This window comes from Amblyomma maculatum, chromosome 2 (genome assembly GCF_055883805.1).
Source record: "Amblyomma maculatum isolate TAMU_Amacu chromosome 2, ASM5588380v1, whole genome shotgun sequence".
NCBI classification, from domain to species: Eukaryota; Metazoa; Arthropoda; class Arachnida; order Ixodida; family Ixodidae; genus Amblyomma; species Amblyomma maculatum.
This window is the reverse complement of record NC_139345.1, coordinates 185,194,128-185,215,063: the sequence shown is the minus strand read 5'-3', so window position 1 is coordinate 185,215,063 and position 20,936 is coordinate 185,194,128. Positions and strand designations below refer to the sequence as shown.

The 20,936-nt window shown below is 48.7% G+C and overlaps 1 protein-coding gene across 1 annotated transcript in view; it reads left to right on the top strand.

The window, feature by feature from the left end:
• LOC146200598 (receptor-type tyrosine-protein phosphatase epsilon-like) overlaps positions 1-20,936 on the top strand; it is a 169,194-nt gene that overhangs the window by 43,724 nt on the left and 104,534 nt on the right. Inside the window, exons 7-8 of the mRNA XM_084595572.1 lie at positions 18,506-18,690; positions 20,612-20,699. Of these exons, the coding sequence (XP_084451698.1) occupies positions 18,506-18,690; positions 20,612-20,699 (273 nt within the window). The remainder of the gene's footprint in view (positions 1-18,505; positions 18,691-20,611; positions 20,700-20,936) is intronic.

Here is a 20,936-nt window from a genome sequence, read left to right as displayed (position 1 = left end):
CTCTGCATCGTCCTTAAAACCCCCTATGTCCAGCCCCTCTCTGAAGATGCTGACCAACCAAATCCAGGGCACGCCCCTCAGATATCGGCATCCAATCGAACACATCACTGCACTGATGGTCTGAAGCACTGACTGGCCCGGCATTGTTTCGTTGAGCCTGGTCACTTGTTGGCGGGAAGAGCTTGGGAACGGCGAGGAGGTACATTTCTATTCTTCAGCCAAGAATCGATAGGCAGCTGGTTCCGGCAAGTGGATTTACTTCTCAGAAACCCAAGTGCACGTGGGCGCCGCATACGCTCCCAGCATTGTCCGTTTTCGACAATTGCAAATCTTTCCTGCATTCCTGGGAAATCACTTAATGGCTGTATGCGTCATGCTCCTTTCTTGTCCTGCACGTCAGCGGACATGTCACTCTGTCGTCTCCTTTGGATAGGAGGCATTCCTCACTGGACGATAGGGCTTCTCGACTGGAAGGGTGAACAAAAGAAAGAAAGCACTTCCTGCATTTCCCGCAGGGGGACGTTTCTTTGTGTTTTTCCAGACGTTCTCTTGACAGGGTCAATTTGGCATTTGCAGGGTGTCCACAAAGCAAAACAGGCTTACAAAACAGGATTCCTGGAAACAGGCTCACTTAGAGCCATTGGACCATCACCACATATCCACAGCACTTATCCATGCCCACAGGCGAACAATAGAGCGCGCAAATGCGGATGCATGGTCGTAACAGCGCGCACACTTCCTCTTCCTTCTTTCTTCCTCCGTGCTCTGTTTGAGAACAAGTCCGTAACACTTCCCCCGTCGCAGGCGAAGCCCTCCGGGCGAGTCAATCGTCAGCACGAGGATGACAGGGTTTCAGACGCGCGACGTGGGCAAGCTCAGTTCGTGAAGAACGTCGGTCACTTTTGGTAAGGCGCGCACCCGATAGGTGAGGTCACTGATTGCCTCGAGGATAAGATAGGGACCGATATAGTGCGCGAGCAGTTTCTGACTTAAGCCACGCTTCCTTAGTGGACGCCAAAGCCAGACCATATCTCCAGGTAGGTAGGTGACGTGGCGATGGTGGTCATCGTAGCGGGATTTCGAGCGCTTTTGTTAGGCGAGAGTTCTCAGGCGGGCTATCCGGCGGGCTTCTTCAGCCCGGCACAGGATCTCAGCAATCTCAGGTTCGTCGCCTGTGGAGAACGGGAGGATGGTGTCGAGGATGTGTCGAGGAGACCGGGCATAGAGGAGAAAGAATGGACTGTAACTTGTTGTTTCCTGTTGGGCGGTGTTGTATGCGTATGTTATAAATGGTAGCACAGTGTCCCAGTCCTTGTGGTTGGCGGCGACGTACATTGAAAGTATGTTGGTGAGTGTCCGGTTGGTTCGCTCGGTCAACCCATTTGTTTGCGGATGATACGGGGTAGAATGTCGGAAATGCGTTTGGCACAAACGAAGGAGTTCTTCGACAACATTAGCGGTGAACTGACGCCCTCGGTCGCTGATCAACACTGGGGGAGGCCCATGGCGCAGTATAACAAAGTGCAGCAGGAAGAGGGAGTCTTGGTGTGCAGGAGCCGATGGAAGGGCTGCTGTCTCACATTAACGAGTGTGGTAATCAGTGCAGATGACGATCCAGCGGTTGCAAGAATGAGACTTGGGAAAGGGTCCCAAGAGGTCTACCCCGACTTTCTCAAAAGGGGATCTTGGAGGCGTCACCGGATGAAGAAGACCAGGAAGAGTGCCGGCGGGGCGTTTGTGACTCGCACACTGAGCACAGCTAGCCACATACTTCTCAGTAGTTTCACGCATCCGGGGCCAGTAGAAACGTTCTTGGATGCAATAGAGCGTCCGCGCAGATCCCAGGTGTTCCGAAGTGGGGTCGTCGTGCATAACGCGCAAAACAGAGGAGCGTAGGCTGACGGGCACCACCAGAAGGTAGCGGGGACCAGTGGTAGAATAGTCCTTTTTGTACAAAAGACCACTCCGTATACAATAGGGACTAGAAGCTGTAGGGTCCTTTGCAGCGGTAAAGAATGGTTGGAGATTCTCATCTTTCCTCTGCTCAGTGCGGAACGTACGGATATCGGGGAATAGAGTTAAAACCGCAGCGATGTAATGATCAAAATTGTCGGCGTCACATTCCGTTGTTGGAAGTGGTAAACGTGAGAGACTGTCCGCGTCAGCGTGCCGGCGTCATCTCTTGTACAAAACTGTATAATCAAACTCTTGTAAACGGATTGCCCACCGTGCAAGATGGCCAGATGGGTCACGGAGGTTTATCAGCCAGCACAGGGAATGATGATCAGTGACCACTGTGAAGGGCCGCCCGTATAGATAACAGCGAAACCGCTGAACGGCGAAAACTACCGCGAGGCATTCTTGCTCAGTGATTGTGTAATTGCGTTCAGGTTTGCGTAAGGAACGACTGGCGTAAGCAATAACATGTTCCTTGTCGCCGTAACGCTGAATCAGCACAGCACCAATGCCAACACCACTGGCGTCCGTGTGCAGTTCCGTTGGAGCAGAAGGGTTGAAATGCCGGAGAATCGGATGTGACGTTAGTAAAAACTTGAGCTAGCAAAAAGAAGAGTCACACTCTGATGTCCACTCGAAGGGAGCGTCTTTGTGGAGAAGGCACGTAAGCGGGTTAGCAATGTCAGCAAAACGGGGAATGAAGCGGCAGAAATATGAGCACAGTCCTAGGAAACTTCGGAGTTCCTTCACGTTCTGAGGTGTTGGAAACGATGCAACGGCCGCGGTCTTTTGAGGGTCAGGTCTGACGCCTTCACGATCGACGAGGTGTTCTAGTACCAAAATCTAATGCTCACCGAACCGACACTTCTTCGAATTAAGTACTAGACCGGCGTTTTTGAAGCAGTCAAGCACGAGAGCGAGGCGTTCGTTGTGCTCTTCGAATGTCCGCCCGAAAATGACGACATCATCGAGGTAGCACATACATATTTGCCATTTTAGTCCCCGTAGGATAGCGTCCATAAATCTCTCGAAAGTTGCAGGAGCATTGCAGAGCCCGAAAGGCATTACATTAAATTCAAGCAGGCCATCGGGTGTGATAAATGCCGTTTTTTCCTTGTCGTGAGGGTGCATAGGGATCTGCCAATATCCCGATCGCAGATAGACGGATGAAAAATACGTACACAATGTGTACAGAAGTATTGTGCAAGTTATAAAGATTGCACGAATGTGTGCCCTTGGCACATATATCTGCCCTTGGACTTTAACGGTTAGAAGGCTTCTCCGCCGATGAGACTAAGAAATGCGTCTCCTTGATTGTCGGGCGGAACTTTGTTGTCGCCTAGTTACGGTCGCCATGTGATGTCCAGTGAATCGTCAAGTCGTCAAAAATTCTTCATTTGTCCGAGCTTCGTAGTGTAGTATCACTGAGGCCCATATCATGAATATTGCCAACGTAGCTCCAAGTTCCCGCAAGCGATACATTAATTCTCTTTGCTATAATTCGGTTTTTACCTTTCAGAAAAGAATTTAAAGCCAGCCAAGCAGGGCTGTCCCACAGGACAAGTAAATGCGAAAGAACAGCATGCTGCTGATCAGTTGTTGAAGGAAAATGAATGTACCATAGGCACAGCGAATACCCTTTCGCTTATATTTGGGGACCACTCTGTACGAAACCGGTCATGTATGACCGATGGCTATGACGAGAAGGCATTTTTTGCCCCATGAGTAGCGGTGTGAGAGCTTGTTAGCGCGAGTTGCGGAGAGGATATGTGTACAGAACGTAATCACATTCTTCTGACAATCAATAATAAGAAACAAATTGCGTACACGGCAGGACTTGAATTATTATCCTTACGTATTGCAGCTTGGTGCGCTCTCTAATACCGGCTTCCATTGGGCGAATAGGAGCAAAAGCAACGACCAGCCAGAGCAGCACACGAGAGCACTGAGGACAAGCGTTCTTGTCTCTCCAACTGAACATACATTCACGCTGCTCTCCGAGCAGCGTGAATGTGAAGAAAATCAGCGTGAAGAAAAGCAGCGTAGCCACGGGGAGCGCGTGACGTCAGGTGTCATGTGATCAAACGTTTGCCGCGCTCCCGTTGCCCGTAACCCGTCCGGATGTCAAAACGGTCACGTGACTTCCTCCGTTCTCCCTGTACTCCGCCGCTGGCGACGGAGCACCGAGAACTGTTCTCGGCTGCTCTCGGGACCCCAAAAGCGCGCCTCCTCTGCCAATAGAACACAACGCTACTGCTCCTGTTCGACCACTGGTAGGCGCCGAAACTCGCGAGAGCACTTTTAGTGCAGCTAAAAGTGCTCCTGTTCGCCCAATGGAAACCGGTATAAGCCGACATTATGCGAGCGCTTCCATCATTCTTCTTGAAGTCGTTGATGGAACAAAAAGAAAGACGACACCGAGAAGGTCTTTTATTCTCGGTGTCATCTGTGTGCGCTTGAAAGAGGCTCCGCAAACCCCGCTGCGCTCCTTCTGGGGCGAAAAATAGTTTTGAACATTTCAGCCTGCAAAGGCGGTTCGAGTTATCGGGTTTCATGGAGTTCAAAACTGAAAACGGGTCATGTCCTGCACACACGAAAACTCAGAAAAGCCTTGAAGATTCAAGTGCGAAACGCTCTAAACCAGCGTGTCGAAAGACGTAAAGGTTCACTGTTAATGATAAAGTTCACTTCTCAGAGAATCACTGCAGTCCTGAGGAAATCCGGATTTTCGTCTGTCTGACCTTGCAAGAACACTTCAGCCTGCAAAGGCTGAAGTGTTCGAAACTATTTTGCCCCAGAAGGAGCGCAGCGGGGTTTTTGGAACCCCTTCCAAGCACGTACCCCTTTGAGAGCCTGACGCCAGGCCGGGGGACGTTTGTATCCATTTTTACCGGTGGCTGTCCGGTGGCGGGTTTAGAACGCACTGCTGCTGCTGAAGCTCAAAATCAACACTACAGTTAAGGCTCAAAGGAAGTACCTTTGCAAGACAAACATGAACCACACACGTGCTCTTGTCCCACCGCGTGCGATAACCCTCCCCAGCGGTCTTACCCGCGCTGAGGAGGGTGCGCTACGGACGATCCGGTTCGGGGTTGCCCTCACACCTGCGGTTACACGAACATGGCCGCAATATCGATATCTATATCAACGTCCAGGATGTCCTGTCTGCAGGTCACCAGATTACGAGGCAGATATTCACCACTGGGTGGGATTGCCCGGCACTGAAGCCGACGAGAATTCGGCAGATGACGGCAGTGGGCCTTTCGCCGAACAACCCATCTTCATACATTGCATGGACTCAAGGGCCTTATCATCGCTCTCTCTTGAACTTTATTAGAACAGCTAACCTTTTTCTCTTTCATTTAATACCCCCTTTATTTTTTACACATTCCATTATTCCCTGAGGCAAAAAACAACGTTATTAAAAAAAAAAACACTTTTGCATGCTGCGAGGTTCGAGAGAGACTGGGTTTGGGCCACTCCGAGGAGGGGGGGGGGGGGGGGGCGCAACGGTATTTACGGAGCTTCTCCCAAGCGCACAGCCCTATAATGACGAGCGCCAGGCCGCGGCAGCCCTTTTTACCGTTGGTGTCCGGCAATGCGTTTCGAACTAACCATCTCCCGCAGCCGAGACGGGCGCTCTAATTAGATTCCCGGGAATTAAGTGCGCAATTAAAAAGAAAAAAGAAAGAACAGAAAACTAAAAAAACACAATTGAAATAAAATTGAAACCCAAATACTAAAGCAAAATTAACAAACGTAAATTAATAATTACAAAAAATTGAAACACTGATAAAAACTTAAGTCAGCAGAATTAAAGTTGTTGAAGTAGGGAAAGCAATGAAACGCAGACGGTCGCAGCGAACCTAGGCACAGAACTACCAATATTTACATGAGGTGCCACATATCCAATGACCTGATATGGAATGCACTTGTTTTCCTAACGTAATATCATCATGCTAACAGAACACTAAAAAAACACCTTCGCCTCACCCTTGACCATGTGAAATTGCTCGCCTAAATGTCACTCGTACCACCTAAACTATGCCATATGAACCCACATCATATTAACATCATAAACGATCTAGAAGCCGTCCAAAATCAAGCTGCAAGGTTGATTTATTCTTCGTATTCTTATGACGTCAGTGTTTAAGATTCAAAAACTAAATCTGCGTTATCGCCTTTCTGTTCGTCGTCGCATAGCCACCCTATCACTGTACCCCAAGTTATATCATTTATCCCTTAATCGTGCTCCTTACGTCATTCCAGCATCCTACATCTCCCATCGCACCAGCAACACGCTTCAACGTTTTCGTCCACGTGCCCGAATTGCTACTTTTTCAGCCTCCTTCATTCCGCGCCCTGCTATAGACTGGAAGGGCCTTCCCAGGCGTATCGTTGGCATCACCTGCCCATTATCGTTTGCTGAAAATTTAAAAACGTACCTTTTTAACTGAACGCATGCGGAATTATTCACATTTTGCTACAATTTCCATGACATATATAAACATTGGTAGTCTGATCAGTGATACGCCTAGATTATTCCACTGCAGCAATAACTGCTGGCTAGTTCATGTTGGGATGGCATAAATAGAGGACCGATTGTGAAAAAGTTTAGTTTTAATCAGATTTGTGCCGCTCTGCTATCGCGCATGACTACGAGTAGCGGCACATGTGATAGCTGAAGTTACACACATAGATCATGCCGGTTAAATCAAATGTTTGTCGTGCAAAGATACCCTAGTTGAGCGGAAGACTATCATTGGCGAATCTTACCAGCAACAACATCATCAAAACAAGATACACTTCTGGTATTGGCTTGAAGTGGGTTATTAACAACTGTGACCTCAAGTGGCGCTGGCATGAAGACTGGTAGCCACTGCGATGTGATTTACGTGGGCGTCCAGCCTAAATCAGAACTGAAAACAACAACAACAACGAGGAACTAAACAATCCGCTCTTTTAACTTACTTATATCTCATAAAGTTTGCGAACATTCTAAGACGTATCAATGGGCATGGAAAACGTCGTGGGCGTCCTTTTTTTCACATTAATTTTCATCTACCCTACATGACACAACTCTTTTAGGGGCATTAAGTAGGTCTGTAAAGTAAATGCCTTGCGGGGCAACTACCTTTCCATGAATTACGCAATCTTCTGCGAAGTCTCGTAGTTTAGATACGTTCGCTGCTATATATCTGTATATATATATATATATATATATATATATATATATATATATATATATATATATATATATATATATATATATATATATATATATATATATATATTGTGAGCCCTCCACGGATCTTCTTTCATTTGTACATACCATGATCTTCTTCCTCTTGTAGATACCATCATCATCGTCCCAAGGCGCCGGCTCCGGCGCGCGCTTGGGTTTTCTCCATCAGATTAAACGCTGACACGGCATACCTTGCCTTGCCTTGACATTGCCGTCTGGACCTGGCCTTCCTTCACAAGTGGTGGAGGTGAAATTCGATCCCCTTGCTGCCTTGTGCCCTGCCTCTCGTTGGAGCTACGTTCCGGTCGCCGTTTAACAACTACCATCGTCATGTCAACCGAGAGCAGACCCGACCCGACCGGACCCTCTACCTCGGCTACACCGCCGCTTCCGATGGTGCCTACACGGCAACGCGACCCGCCGCTTTTTGCTGGTCGTCGCGACGAAGACGTCGATGACTGGCTTGACATTTATGAACGCTGCAGTGCCTACAACCGGTGGGATGATGCTTTGAAATTTCTGAACGTATCTTTCTACCTTATTGAGGTCGCCAGAAATCGGTTTATTAACCGCGAGCCCCACACCACAAACTGGCCCACATTCAAGCAGCAGTTCCGACAGTACTTCGCCGACCCGGCTGCTCGGACGGAGATCGCAAGGAACAAGCTCGCTACCCGCCGTCAAGGTCCCGATGAGTCCTATGCGTCATACATAGAGGCCGTGCTGGCACTCTGTCGGCGTATCAGTCCCACCATGCCAGAATCTGAACGTGTACACCATGTCTTGAAGAAAATCAATTCTATGGCTTATAACACCCTAGTTGCCCAAAATCCTTCAAGTATTGATTGCATTATAACGACCTGCCAACGCCTCGACCCGCTACAGTCCTCCCGATTGCACCCCGGCTTCACTACTGCCCCGACCTCTACTGACCTCGATTTACGAGCCATGATTCGAGCGATAATCCGCGACGAGCTCCAAGCCCTCAGCCCTTTCTGCCGGCACGGGTACGATAATTCGTCTCCTCCTTCTAACGACGCCGGCCTCCACCATATCATTAAAGAAGAGTGGGCCACTATCAACCACCCTGTCACACCTGATCCTCCTGCACCTCGCCCAGCACTGACTTGCGCTCACGTCGCTGCATCCCCTCCTCCTTTTGTTCCCCCACCCCAAGCACCACCCTACAGCCACATCAACGCCATGACGACGGCTCAACCGACGCCTCCCTATTACGCACCTTGGCGCCCCTCTCGCCCAGTGTGCTATTATTGTGGAATTCGAAGACATATATCTCGCTTTTGTCGCCGACGCATTCAGAACGAGCGACGTGGTTATGACGCCTTCGAAAGTGACATACCTGCATATTATCAGCGACGACCAATTCCCAGCCAACATCGTCGATTCTCTCCACCGCCGGTATCCTTGTCTGAACCAAGTGGGGCTCATGTATCCCGACGCCAGTCCCCTTCCCCATACCGCCGCTCTATTTCGCCACTTCGACCAGCAACAAGTGTTCCTGTCCGTAATTCGGAAAATTAAGCGATGCAGTTTTCGGAGGAGAAACTGCACTTTGCGAACTTACAAAAAGGCCTGCTCATAGCCCGTATAATATGATTTCCGTTTTAGCTGAAGGATTACCGGTCAAAGCTTCGATTGACACAGGAGCTGCACTTACTGTTATTCATGGTGATTTGTGCAACCGTTTGCGGAAAGTAACGACGCCATATGATGGACCTGAACTTCGTGGAGCAAATGGCGTCCCTCTGCAGCCTTCAGCAAAGTGTACAGTTCGAGTTGTTATAGACGGCGTCCGCCACCATGTGCAGTTCGCAGTGCTTCCACCTTGTGCGCATTTGATGATTTTTGGATGGGATCTTTTTGTCAACCACTTCAGCGTTAATTTCTTGTGGCGACCGTGTCATCCATATGACAGACAGTGATTTTTCATCTGACATTTCTGCACGGCATCATTTCCTCAATGCTGCAGCTGATACTGTATTATCTCCACAGTGCGAAACACTTATTACCGTTGTTTCCGAACACATCAGTGACGGGGATGTACTCATCGCACCATCTCATCGTCACCTTGCACGTGAAATCGCCTTCCCACCAAGTCTTGTACGATTCCGCAGCAGCTCAGCAACAGTAGCTGCCACGAACACTTCCCGTGAATCCCTCGTGCTGACTAAAGGAACTTTCCTGCCATGCATAGTGGATGCTCACCCTATATCCATGATGGTGATCACTGCCCCGCTACCTCCACAACGTGATTCATCGCAAGTCTCTCTTTCCATGCTGTCGAAGACAATCAATCTGAACCTCATGCCGCACCAACGTCAAGAATATCTGCAATTGCTTTAAGCCCACCAAGCCATTTTTGATGCCACTTCCCCACCACTTGGACGGACTAGTGTTGCACATCACCGCATCCTTACCGAAGGTAACTCAATTGTACGCCGACGACCTTATCGTGTTTCTCTTTCGGAACGAAAAGTAATTGAAGAAAATGTCAATGACATGCTCCGTCGCGATATTATTCGTCCATCAACAAGCCCATGGTCCTCCCCAGTAGTATTAGTTGAAAAAAAGGACGGATAGGTACGATTTTGTGTTGATTATCGCGCACTCAACAAAATTACCCGCAGAGACGTCTACCCGATGCCGCGTATTGATGACGCCCTTGACTCTCTCCAGGGTGCCGAATATTTCTCGACCTTGGACCTCCGATCAAGGTTATTGGCAAATACCTATGCATGAGGACGACAAAGAAAAAACCGCTTTCGCAACTCCCGACGGACTTTACGAGTTTAATGTTATGCCCTTCGGCCTTTGTTACGCACCCGCAACATGTGAAAGAATGATCGATACTGTACTTCGTGGCCTCAAATGGAGAACCTGTTTATGTTACTTGGATGACATGGTTATCTTTTCGTCAACTTTTACCGACCATCTCACTCGTCTGAATGAAGTCCTCACATGTCTTGCTTCAGCGGGCCTTCAGCTCAACACCAAGAAGTGCCACTTTGCAGAGAAGGAAATTAAACTATTAGGACATCTGGTTAGCAATGACGGCATTCATCCAGACCCTGAAAAAATAACCGCGGTCTTGAACTTTCCTCGTCCGCAACGGACTACAGATTTGCGCAGTTTCCTCGGCCTGGCGTCCTATTTCCGGCGATTTATAAGACATTTTGCAACTATTGCTGTCCCACTTCATGAGGGAGGAAGAACATTTATTCCCGCCAAATATGGTGCAGCAGCCACCTACGGGTCCGCACGCAGGCGTCCGGGGAGGCAGTCTGTCGCACCGCGGCCAGAGGACACCCGGCCTCGTCTAGGAGAAGAGGTCTTCAGCCTCGGCCGCCAGGCGGACGGCGAATCGCTGCGTTTTTTCGTCGGAGCTTCTTAGCGTGGTCTCCCATTCATCACTAGTTTTAATCGCATTGCGCCCTGGGGCACGAACGCATCTCCATATTATATGATCTAATGTTGCCACATGGCCGCAAAATTTACAAATTTCGGTTTCTGCACCGTCCCTCTTCCGCCCTCTGGCACCCGTCCAACTCCTCCACAGGGGCGAAAAGAAATTTCGAGCTTGGAGTCTTCTCCAGTCGTACGATTCCTTCTTACTCAGGGATCTAACCGGTGGCGGTCTTTCTTCAGGTTGTCGGTTACATCCCTAAAGGTACCAATACATTCTTTGGTTTTAGATGTTGTGGAGGCGTCCGCAGCACCCCGAGGTAGCGAGGAGCGGGCGAGCATGTGGGCAGCCTCGTTACCGACGAGACCGGCGTGTGCTGGGGTCCAGATTACGGTCACGCTTTCGGCGAGAGACGACTCGTTCAGAAGTTTTGCAGCCCGATTGCTGAAATTTCTAACCGCCGCTTTGCTATCGCTGATGACGTGTTTCACGCCTGGTCGTGCAATGGCAATGGCTATTGCAATCTCCTCGGCCTCTACCGGTGGTAGATCTCGGTTTCTTTCTATTCCTATGGCGATCTCAGTGTCTAATAGGGCGACCGAGGTTACGTCGCCTTCTTTCCCGATCGCTGCATCGGTGTAGGCGACCGATCCCGGCGGGAGTTTGTCCAGTTTGTTAGCGAGGTGCTTAGCTCTGCTTTTCCTCCTCCCCTCGTCGTGTACGGGGTGCATGTTCTTCGGTATGGGCGAAACGTATAGATGCTTTCTGATTTCTCGATCTATGCTTTCTCTGACACTTTCGCCTTCCCCGGGCGCTAGTAGGTTTACCCAGTCGAGGATTTGCCTACCCGCCGCCGTTCCTGCGAGTCGCTCTCTCTGGGAGAGCCTGACCGCCGCAGCCAGCTCTTTTCACTCATTATGCAACCCCATTTTCTCTAGAATGTCGTTAGAAGTAGTTATGGGGAGTCCTAGAGCTCACTTCGTGCATCTCTTAATTATGGTGTTTAATTTGTGTTCTTCGGTCTTGTTGATATTTAGGAATGGAGTCGCGTAGCACATTCTGCTCGTGACAAAAGCTTGTACGAGTCTGAGTCTACTAGCCTCCATGAGACCAGTCCTTCTGTTGGACGTCTTCTTAAATACTCTGACTACGAGCTCCGCCTGATCTTTTAATTTCTTAATCAGGCTTTTGTTACTACCCCTGCGGGTGATAATCATACCTAATATTCTAATTTCATCTACTTTCGGGACTTCGTTTCCGTTGACTTTAATTTTGATATCTGGAGTTATCTTCCCACTACTGCTGATCATTACCAGGAGCTCCGATTTTTCTGGCGAACAGCATAGACCTACGTCCTCTGCGTGATTGCTGATTATATCTGTTGCCTCTTGGAGCCTGGATGTAATGTACGGGTCCCTCCCTTCGCACATCCAGACGGTCACATCGTCCGCGTAGATGCTTAGTTTTAAGTCATCGAGATGGCCAAGCTTACTGGGGAGCTTCCTCATTACGATGTTAAAAAGGAAAGGTGAGAGCACAGCCCCCTGCGGAGTGCCTCTGTTACCCAGCGGGAACTCCTCCGAACATAAGCCCTGAAAGCTGATGATCGCCGTCCTGTCTCGCAGGAATGATCTAATGTAGTTGTAGGTTCTTTCGCCTACTCTAAGCTCAGCGAGCCCGTCGAGAATGGCGTCGTGGCTGACGTTGTCAAAAGCTTTTTTAAGGTCTAAGCCTAGAATAGCTTTCGTATTTTTTTTCCTGAAGTCTCTGACAACATCGTTATGTAGTCTGAGCATGGTATCTTGCGTACAAAGGCCGGGCCTGAATCCGACCAATTCAGTCGGCCACATATCATTCTCTTCGGTGTATTTGGTTAGCCTCCTCTGAATAACTTTCTCAAGTAGTTTGCCTACGCAGGATGTTAGTGATATTGGGCGGAGATTCTCCAAGCCCGGTGGTTTTCCCTGCTTGGGGATTAGGGTGATCTTAGCCCTCTTCCACTCTTGGGGTACTTGACCACTCTCCCACACCTGATTTAAATATTTGGTTAGGGCATTGATCGATTCGTCGTCCAGATTTGCGAGCATCTTGTTATTAACTAGGTCCGGCCCGGGGGCCGAGCGTCTTTTTAGGCCGTGCAGCTCCGCTCTGACCTCTCCCACTGTTATGGACGCGTCAAGCTCGCTGTTCGCCGGTCCGTTGTAATCTCTGTAATGCGCTGTGGCGGGGGGAGCTACGTACGTGGACTTGAGCTTGTCAATAAGCTGTTTGTCCGTACCCTTAAAGTTATACCTCGCCTTGACCTGTTCTATGTTGGCGGCCGTTTTGGACTTACTGGGTTCTATCAGGAACCTGAGCAGTTGCCAGGTCTTGGCCCCATTCATGGTGCCCTCCATCTTCTCGCATTTGTTATCCCAACGTTGCGACTCGAGTTTCCGGGCGTATTTTTCTATTTCGAGGTTGTGTCTGGCTATCTCTCTCCTGAGATTGCGGTTCCACTTTTGCTTTTTGAGCTTCTCCGTTAGCTCTTCTTTCTTTTTGAACATGCCGAATAGCTTGCTATCCATCGCCTCAGGCAGAGCTTCGCCTTTAATTTCTTCGGTGGCCTCGTTTACATGGGTAATTAATTGGGCGGCCCAATTTTGAATGCACTCTATATCTCCAATTTCTTCCCGTTCTCTGATGTGTCTGAATTTATCCCAATCCACTTGGGTTTCCGTCCGATAGACAGCGGGCTTAACGCTCACTTTCCTGCTTAGTTCTACCTCTAGCACGTAGTGGTCGCTACCTAGATCCTGATGCTTGTTCGTCCACTTGACTATGCCAGTTCTATGGCAGAGAGTCAAGTCCGGGTTTGTGTCCGCTGACACACTGTTGCCCACCATCGTCGGGCATCTAATGTCGTTAGCGATGTAGAGGTTTGACTCAGTGATATCTTTCAACAGCGTTTGACCCTTCGGGCTGCTGGTCGTGTAACCCCATTTTCGATGTCTGGCATTAAAATCGCTGGCTATTATTAGTGGGTTCTTACCTGCCATGCTAATCGCTCTCTTAAATATCGGGCCAAACCTCGCCTTCGTGTACTTCGGGGAGCTGTACACATTGAGCAGAAATATGCTGCCTCTGTTCTTTTTACCGGTCAGGATTTCCACAAAGACCGTTTCGGTCTCCCTGTTGCCTACTTCGTGCTGGACGACGGCGACGTTGTTTTTGACGTACGTCACGACCTGTGTTTTACTTCCCTTCCCGCTATCGTAGCTTTTGTACCCCGAAAGCTTCCATACACCTCGCGTTTCCTGCAGAGCCATTGCCAAAGGCTGTGTGTTCTGGCTAGCTACGTACTGTTGCAAGAGCCATCGCTTCATTGACAACGACCGGCAATTCCATTGCCAAATTTTAGACGTTTTGGGATCCATTATGATTTTGATATTGTATACCCGATGCGTTGCAAAGGGCTTGAAGCATCGTTTCTAGCACTCCAAATCTCGTCTCGAGTTTCTTATTCAGGTTCAATTCGAAGTCTATGATTTCATCCTTGACTAATTTTCTAAATGCCACGTGCTTTCTGGCTTGTCCAATTACACTAGTGTCGTCTGATTTACGTTTCGCGGGTCTAGCCTGATCGATATTCATTTCATCTGAGTCGTCACTGTCCCTGCCACAATTGCTCTCGCTTGCCCCACCGGGGCCCCGTATGACGGGCGGCCTGAGCATCGGAGGTGCCGGTGCAGGTATAGCTTTTACCTCTTTTAACTCTTTAATTACCTCGACTAGGGATTTGAGGGTTTCTTTATTCTCTTTGATGTCTTCTTTAATGATTCTGATTTCTTTGTTATGCTCGGCTTGAGTCTGTTGTAATTCCGAAAGTTCCAAGTTTTTTTCTTTGGAGACCCCGCTAGCGAAGCTGACCGACTTACCGCCTGCGTAAACTTCTCCATTCGTCTTTGCTTGTCCGGCCGGCGTCTCCCCGGGCTTCGGCCAGTGGTTCTTGTCGTCCTTGGGTGGCGGTGGTTGTGGCGGCTCCCTGTTCTTGCTCTTGGATCTGGGCTCATCTCTGGTGACGGATGCGCTGGAGTCTCTCGCACGGCCCGTTGTGCCCGCGGCGTCGCCTCTTCCTCTCGATCTGCCCCGGGTTTGCGTTGGCTCTTGCTGCTTGTTTTGAGCCTGGATGGCTTCTTTCTCTGCTTGTCGGACTTTGAGAATGTGCGGGGTCCGGTACATGCTTCTGCAGCGGTTGTGCCCCAGGGGGTGGCAGCCGCCGCACAGTAGGCATTGCGGCTCGCAATCTTGTTCGTGCCCCTCCGGTGGATTAAGCATTCTGCACCCTCGGCATCGAGGGCTGGTGGGGTCCGGGCAGACGTCCGACCGATGTCCTAGGTTGCCGCATGCGTAGCACACATCGAATTTCTTTTTGTAGAGGTTGCACCGGTATAGCAATCCGTTGAACCACACCTCTCGCGGGACTTCTTGGTCTTCGAAAATGATGAGCATGGTTTTGGACTTTTTCCCGAGCCTCCTCGCTCCAACGTAGCCAGGGTTATCTCTGAGTCCCTGCCGAATTTCCTCCTCCGTGAAGTCCAGCGGAACGTCGTATATGGCGCCCTTGCCGCCCTCCGGCATGGCCGCGTGAGCAGTTGCGTCTATCTCAACTGGCCCGATTTTTATGGTCGTAATTTGCTCGTACCGCTTCGCCCTGCCGAGCTCCGGGGTCATAATTAGTAGGGACTGATTCTTCGGGTTGGCGATGAATCTGTCTTCCCGCTCAGGTTGAGCCCTGCAGCCGTAACCATGACCTGGCGTAGCTTCGGTCCCGCTTTCCTCGTCAGCTGATCGGCGCCGCCGTGCGGTTGCAGCACTACGCGGAACATCTCCTTCGGTATTTTCGATCTGACCGTGCCTACGGATCTCTCGGCGAGTGACCTTCCTATCGCTTTTTGCCGCGATTTGGCGGCCTCGGCTCCTTCGCTCCCCTTCACGGGCGCCTCCTTCTTCGCTTGGGACGCTGCGTCGCATTCCTTCACATATCTGCCTCCTTGCCGGCGGAACCATGAATTTTCTTCTAAGGCCTCAACCGCCTCCATATTTCCGTCTTTACGAGTGTCAGAGTTCGGCTGGTAGCTCTGATTTTCCTCGCCCTGCCAGTCCATGCCGTCCACGCTCCGAGGGTCCTCCCTCGAGGGCGGCTAGGCCGGACGCTAGGCTCAGACGCTAGGCTTAACTTGGCGGCGTTGTTGCTCCGAACTTCAAAGTATCGTAAAGACCAAATTGGTGGTCCCACCTTTTAGAGAGTTGGTTCCACTTGATCCTCGGGACTTCCGAAAATCTTACTTAAAGCTACTTAAAGCGCGCAGCCCTTTCGTGTGGACTGAACAGTGCAACACTGCTTTTAACGACCTAAAGCACGACCTCACATCAGATCCAGTTCTTGGCCACTTCAGCGACAGCGCTCCTACCATCCTGCATACTGATGCCAGCGGTCACGGTCTTGGCGCTGTACTTCTGCAGCGCGATGCAACTTCACGTGCGAAAGTGATTGCCTTCGCCAGTCGGACCATGACTCCAGCTGAGAAAAACTACACCATTACCGAGCAGGAATGTCTCGCCGTCGTCTGGGCTGTTCAAAAGTTTCGCCCTTACCTATATGGCCGGCATTTCACAGTTGTGACCGATCACATGCTCTTTGCTGGTTATCTTCCCTGAAAATTTTGACAGACAGACTTGGACGTTGGATTCTACGCCTGCAAGAATACCATTTCGACGTCTTTTATAAATCGGGTCGCCAACACCAAGACGCCGACGCTCTTTCTTGCTGCCCGGTTTCGGAATCAGCCTGCTGTTTTTCTTCACAATGCATTTCCACCTCTGACCACAGCCGACCATCGCTTCCACCGACGCATATCACTGCAGTTTCTTTTGACGGCTTTGAGAACAAGCACGCTCTTCGCTCACAGCAATTAGCTGATGCCTACTGTCGGCCCATCATCGACCGCCTTATCGGCGCTTCGATCCCACCCAACGCTAGGCTTCGCCGACAGCTTCACAATTTCAAGCTTGAATATGGCATACTACGCCGCTACGTGCATTATTCTGATAAAACTCGCTGGCTCCCAGTCGTACCGCGTGTGCTTCGCCCACCATATACTAGAGGCTTTCCACGATGACGCTACTGCAGGTCGCCTTGGTTTTAACAAAACATACGACCGCGTGAAAAGACGATTCTTTTGGCCTGGCCTGTCTACCACCGTAGCTAAATACGTTGCTTCCTGCCACCTGTGCCAATGTCGCAAGCGGCCGACTTCTTCCCCCGCTGGTCTCCTACAGCCCCTTCCCTGTCCCGCCACACCATTCGACGTAGTCGGGATCGACTTATATGGTCCCCTACCTCTCTCCAATGGGGGTAACCATTGGATTATAACAGCTGTTGACCACCTTACACGCTATGCTGAGACGGCCCCTGTACCGACTGGCGCCGCTGAAGAGGTAGCTAATTTCTTTTTGCGGTCAATTGTATTGCGTCATGGCGCTCCTCGGGTGCTTCTAAGTGACCGCGGGACGGCCTTCTTATCGACAGTCGTATCCGAAGTTCTTCATGCGTCATCCACCCTCCATAAGACAACCTCAAGCTACCATCCCCAGACTAACGGTCTGACTGAGCGATTTCACCGCACCCTATCGGATATGCTATCCATGTACATCACACGGATCATCGAAATTGGGATACTGCTCTACCATTGGTCACCTTCGGCTATAATACTGCAGTACAGCGGACTACCGGTTACTCCCCATTTTTCCTCGTTTTCGGCCGTTCTCCCACTACAATCCTCGACACTTCCTTCTTCTCTACGCCCGACTACTCCTCATCATTACCAGCCCAGTTCTTATCCCGTGTGGCCAGATGCCGTCATCTTGCCCACCTCAACACAGAAGCGCGCCAGCAAGACCGCAAGAGTCGCTACGGTTCGAAGCATCGCGTGGTCTCTTTTCGTCCTGGTGACGAAGTACTGCTCTATACACCACTGCGCACCCCTGGCCTTAAGTGATAAATTTCAGCACCGCTATCTTGGTCCCTACTAGGTAATCAACCAAACTTCCCCACTAAACTACAAAGTCACACCTGTTGATCCCCCAACTGACCGACGCCACCGTGGAACTGAAATTGTTCACGTATCTCGCTTGAAGCCGTTTGTGTTCCGCGGTACATCGGTTGGTTAGGAGCGGCCAGGCTGGCCGCTCCCGACCCCCCAGGCAGATTTGTGAGCCCTCCACGGATTTTTTTTTCATTTGTACATACCATGATCTTCTTCTTCCTCTTGTACATACCATCATCATCGTCTCGCGGCGCCGGCTGCGGCGCGCGCTTGGGTTTTCTACATCAGATTAAACGCTGACACGGCATACCTTGCCTTGCCTTCACGACCTTGCCGTCTGGACCTGGCCTTCTTTCACAATATATATATATATATATATATATATATATATATATATATATATATATATATATATATATATATATATATATATATATATATGTTTGTACAAATATTAAAGAACCTAAAACTGTTCACTGTGCAACTCCGGTATGCCACGTGAAGTGTTGAAGCGTTGGTGGAGATAACTTACGAATTCTTCGACCCATCGTGTTATATCGCGGTACTCCTCGAGGTTAACCTTTTTTCTTAATATTTTATGGGGCACACAATTACTAATCTTCAACTGCAGCGTCAATATGTATAAAATCCTGTACCAATTCTTGGAAAGCACTTAGGAGCTTGAAGAATAGTGTTTAGAGGAGTAAAAGCCGAAAATAAATATATCGTATATCTACCGCTTGAGTTTGAATGAACAGAGTTAATACTTTGTGACGTCTTTTTTTCCCCAAGATTATCCTTTTAGAAAAGCCAGGAACCAATACGTGCGATCCCCGTCGACACAAGGAGCTGCTGAAGATTACCTTCCGATGAGGAATGTCTCGGCGGCCTCGAATTCCCAGCTTGTGACTGCAAGAAACTACCAGCTCTATATTGCTGAGGTCAAGACTAACGGCACCATCGAGAGACAGTTCACGGCAAGTGCCTTCACAGGCTTAGCTCAACATATTCGGCAAGAGGGTACGAGAAGTCTCCATGAAAATAAATGTAATTCGTCCCCAGATACGTGAAATAGTTGTTTTGTTCTGCTAATTTATCAAATAAATTGAATCAGTTCGTACGCCTTTCGTATAGAACAGCTGTCTCGGAGTTTTTCAACTTGGCTGCTGATAGCTCATCTCCATGTTTGGCTTTGTAGACATATATATATTTTTCCACATTTTACTTTTTTTTTGCTGTTGGAGTTTATGACAGCTCTTTTGAGTGAGCACATCAGTGGCATCACAAGATCACTTGTTAAAACCGGCCGCGTGGAGAACAGGACGATTTCGTTGCACAGGGGGTAAATAAAGTGGTAAAAAGTGCACTAGTGCTGTTTAATATAACGCTGAGCCCAGAACCTGCCACTCGTGAAATGTCTTTAGAAGAATTGTTTTTAGTATAAAAACCGTAATACAGTGGAATATCTTACAATTCCATTAGCATTATTTGGCCTGTAAGCGTCAATTCCACGTGGCTTTCTGCAAACGACCTTCCCATATCTTCCTGCCACGACCGTTCGGTCGCTCAGTGGACAGTCTTGGTTCATTACTGCAACTGGTGGACAGAAAGATAGCGAGCGAAAGAAAGAAAGCAAGAAGAATAGAGAAAGTAGTCTTTTATGCATAACTGCTTATATGCAAGGCGCGCATTTGTCACCCAATGCACGTCGCGACTGTTCTGACAGTAACGTCAAGAAACCAGCTTATCTCGCAGCAGCTTTCAAGAAGCTCCTGATATTCCAAAGGTAGATGAACAAGGCAGAAAGCGGGACAAAATTACGGCGTCAATAAAAACTGTAGGGTGTGGAAACGAAATAAAAATCAGCAAGGATCCTACTTATTGACTATAATGTCAGGAGACCGGAGCATCTGTTATCTCTATTTCATAAACACGTTTATGCCACAGATTCTACACTAGCACATGTACAACGTACGTCCAAATTATCAAATAGATTACATAATAACTACAGCTACGCCCGGCCCGCATTTATGGCAGTACACATGCTTTCAATTTCTCTTCCCCGCGCAATCCGCCTTTGGAACAATCTTCCGGGCGGCATCACACTAAGCGCGCCATATTTATGACATTTAGTTTTTGTGTATTTGTGAAACTATTGCCTTGTTGATTATATTTGTATGTAGTTTCCTCTTGTATGCATGAAATGTTTGTTTTTATTTATATAGGTATATTTAAGCTTTTGTATGATACGTTAAGCACTTCCGTTTTTATTTTTATTATACTTCTTTGTATAACTTCTTGTGAATAACGATATCTTGTTATGTGAACTCACTTGTTTCTTTTTGTCGGTTTTGCTTACTTTTATTAGCTTTTGGTTTTCAACTCCTCCCTGCGCAGACGTTTGTATTTGAGCCCACTTGCACAATGCCTCACTTGAGGCCTGTCAGGTATTAGTAATTAAATAAATAAATTATTTATATATTTTTTCCAATAGCAAAAGTATGTCCAGGCACCGTGATGCGCCTAATGTTAATGTAATTATTGAACACGGCTTAAAAAGAAAGCACGACTTTTTTTCCCTTTCCGTTTTTCACGTTCTTTGAAATAGAAAACGAGCAGCCCGAACGTTTTTCTTGCAGCAGCCAACAAGCCTTGCTGAGCAATATTTCAAAGCCCTATTTTCTTTTTATTGGTCTTAAATCTTTAAAAGACTCAGTAGTAGCAAATTGTGAATAAGGAGCTCTTTCCCGCTTGCTAGGATTCGTGCATCAGTAGACAAAGAACATTTGGGTCACATTCCATATTTTCATTGTTTCGCTGAAGGACGCCCTGTTCTAGGGCGAATTCTGTGGAATGCAGTAAAAGGAAGAAGCATGCTTAACCTTTGCTTTCAAGCAGAATTTGCCAAGGGGAAAGTTGAACACGTGGAGCATCGCGACGAAGCCAGCAAACAGAAACAAGAATCGGTACTCCTCCGTTCTTCCCTGTAAGTACTTGGAATCGCTTATGCATACCCTTGCTTCCACGTTCCTGGCATCAGCGCTTTAAAAGCTGTGGACAAGCTTTCGTTTAGTTTTTCTCTCACGCGTACTTCATGTCTTTGTGTATTTAAATTTCTCTCGCAACAACGAGCGGTCACTATGTTTCCTACTGCCATGCCATGCACGCGTATTGGCATTGTGTTAGCCTGGTCTTATAAAGGCGCAAAGAAATCTTGAAAGGG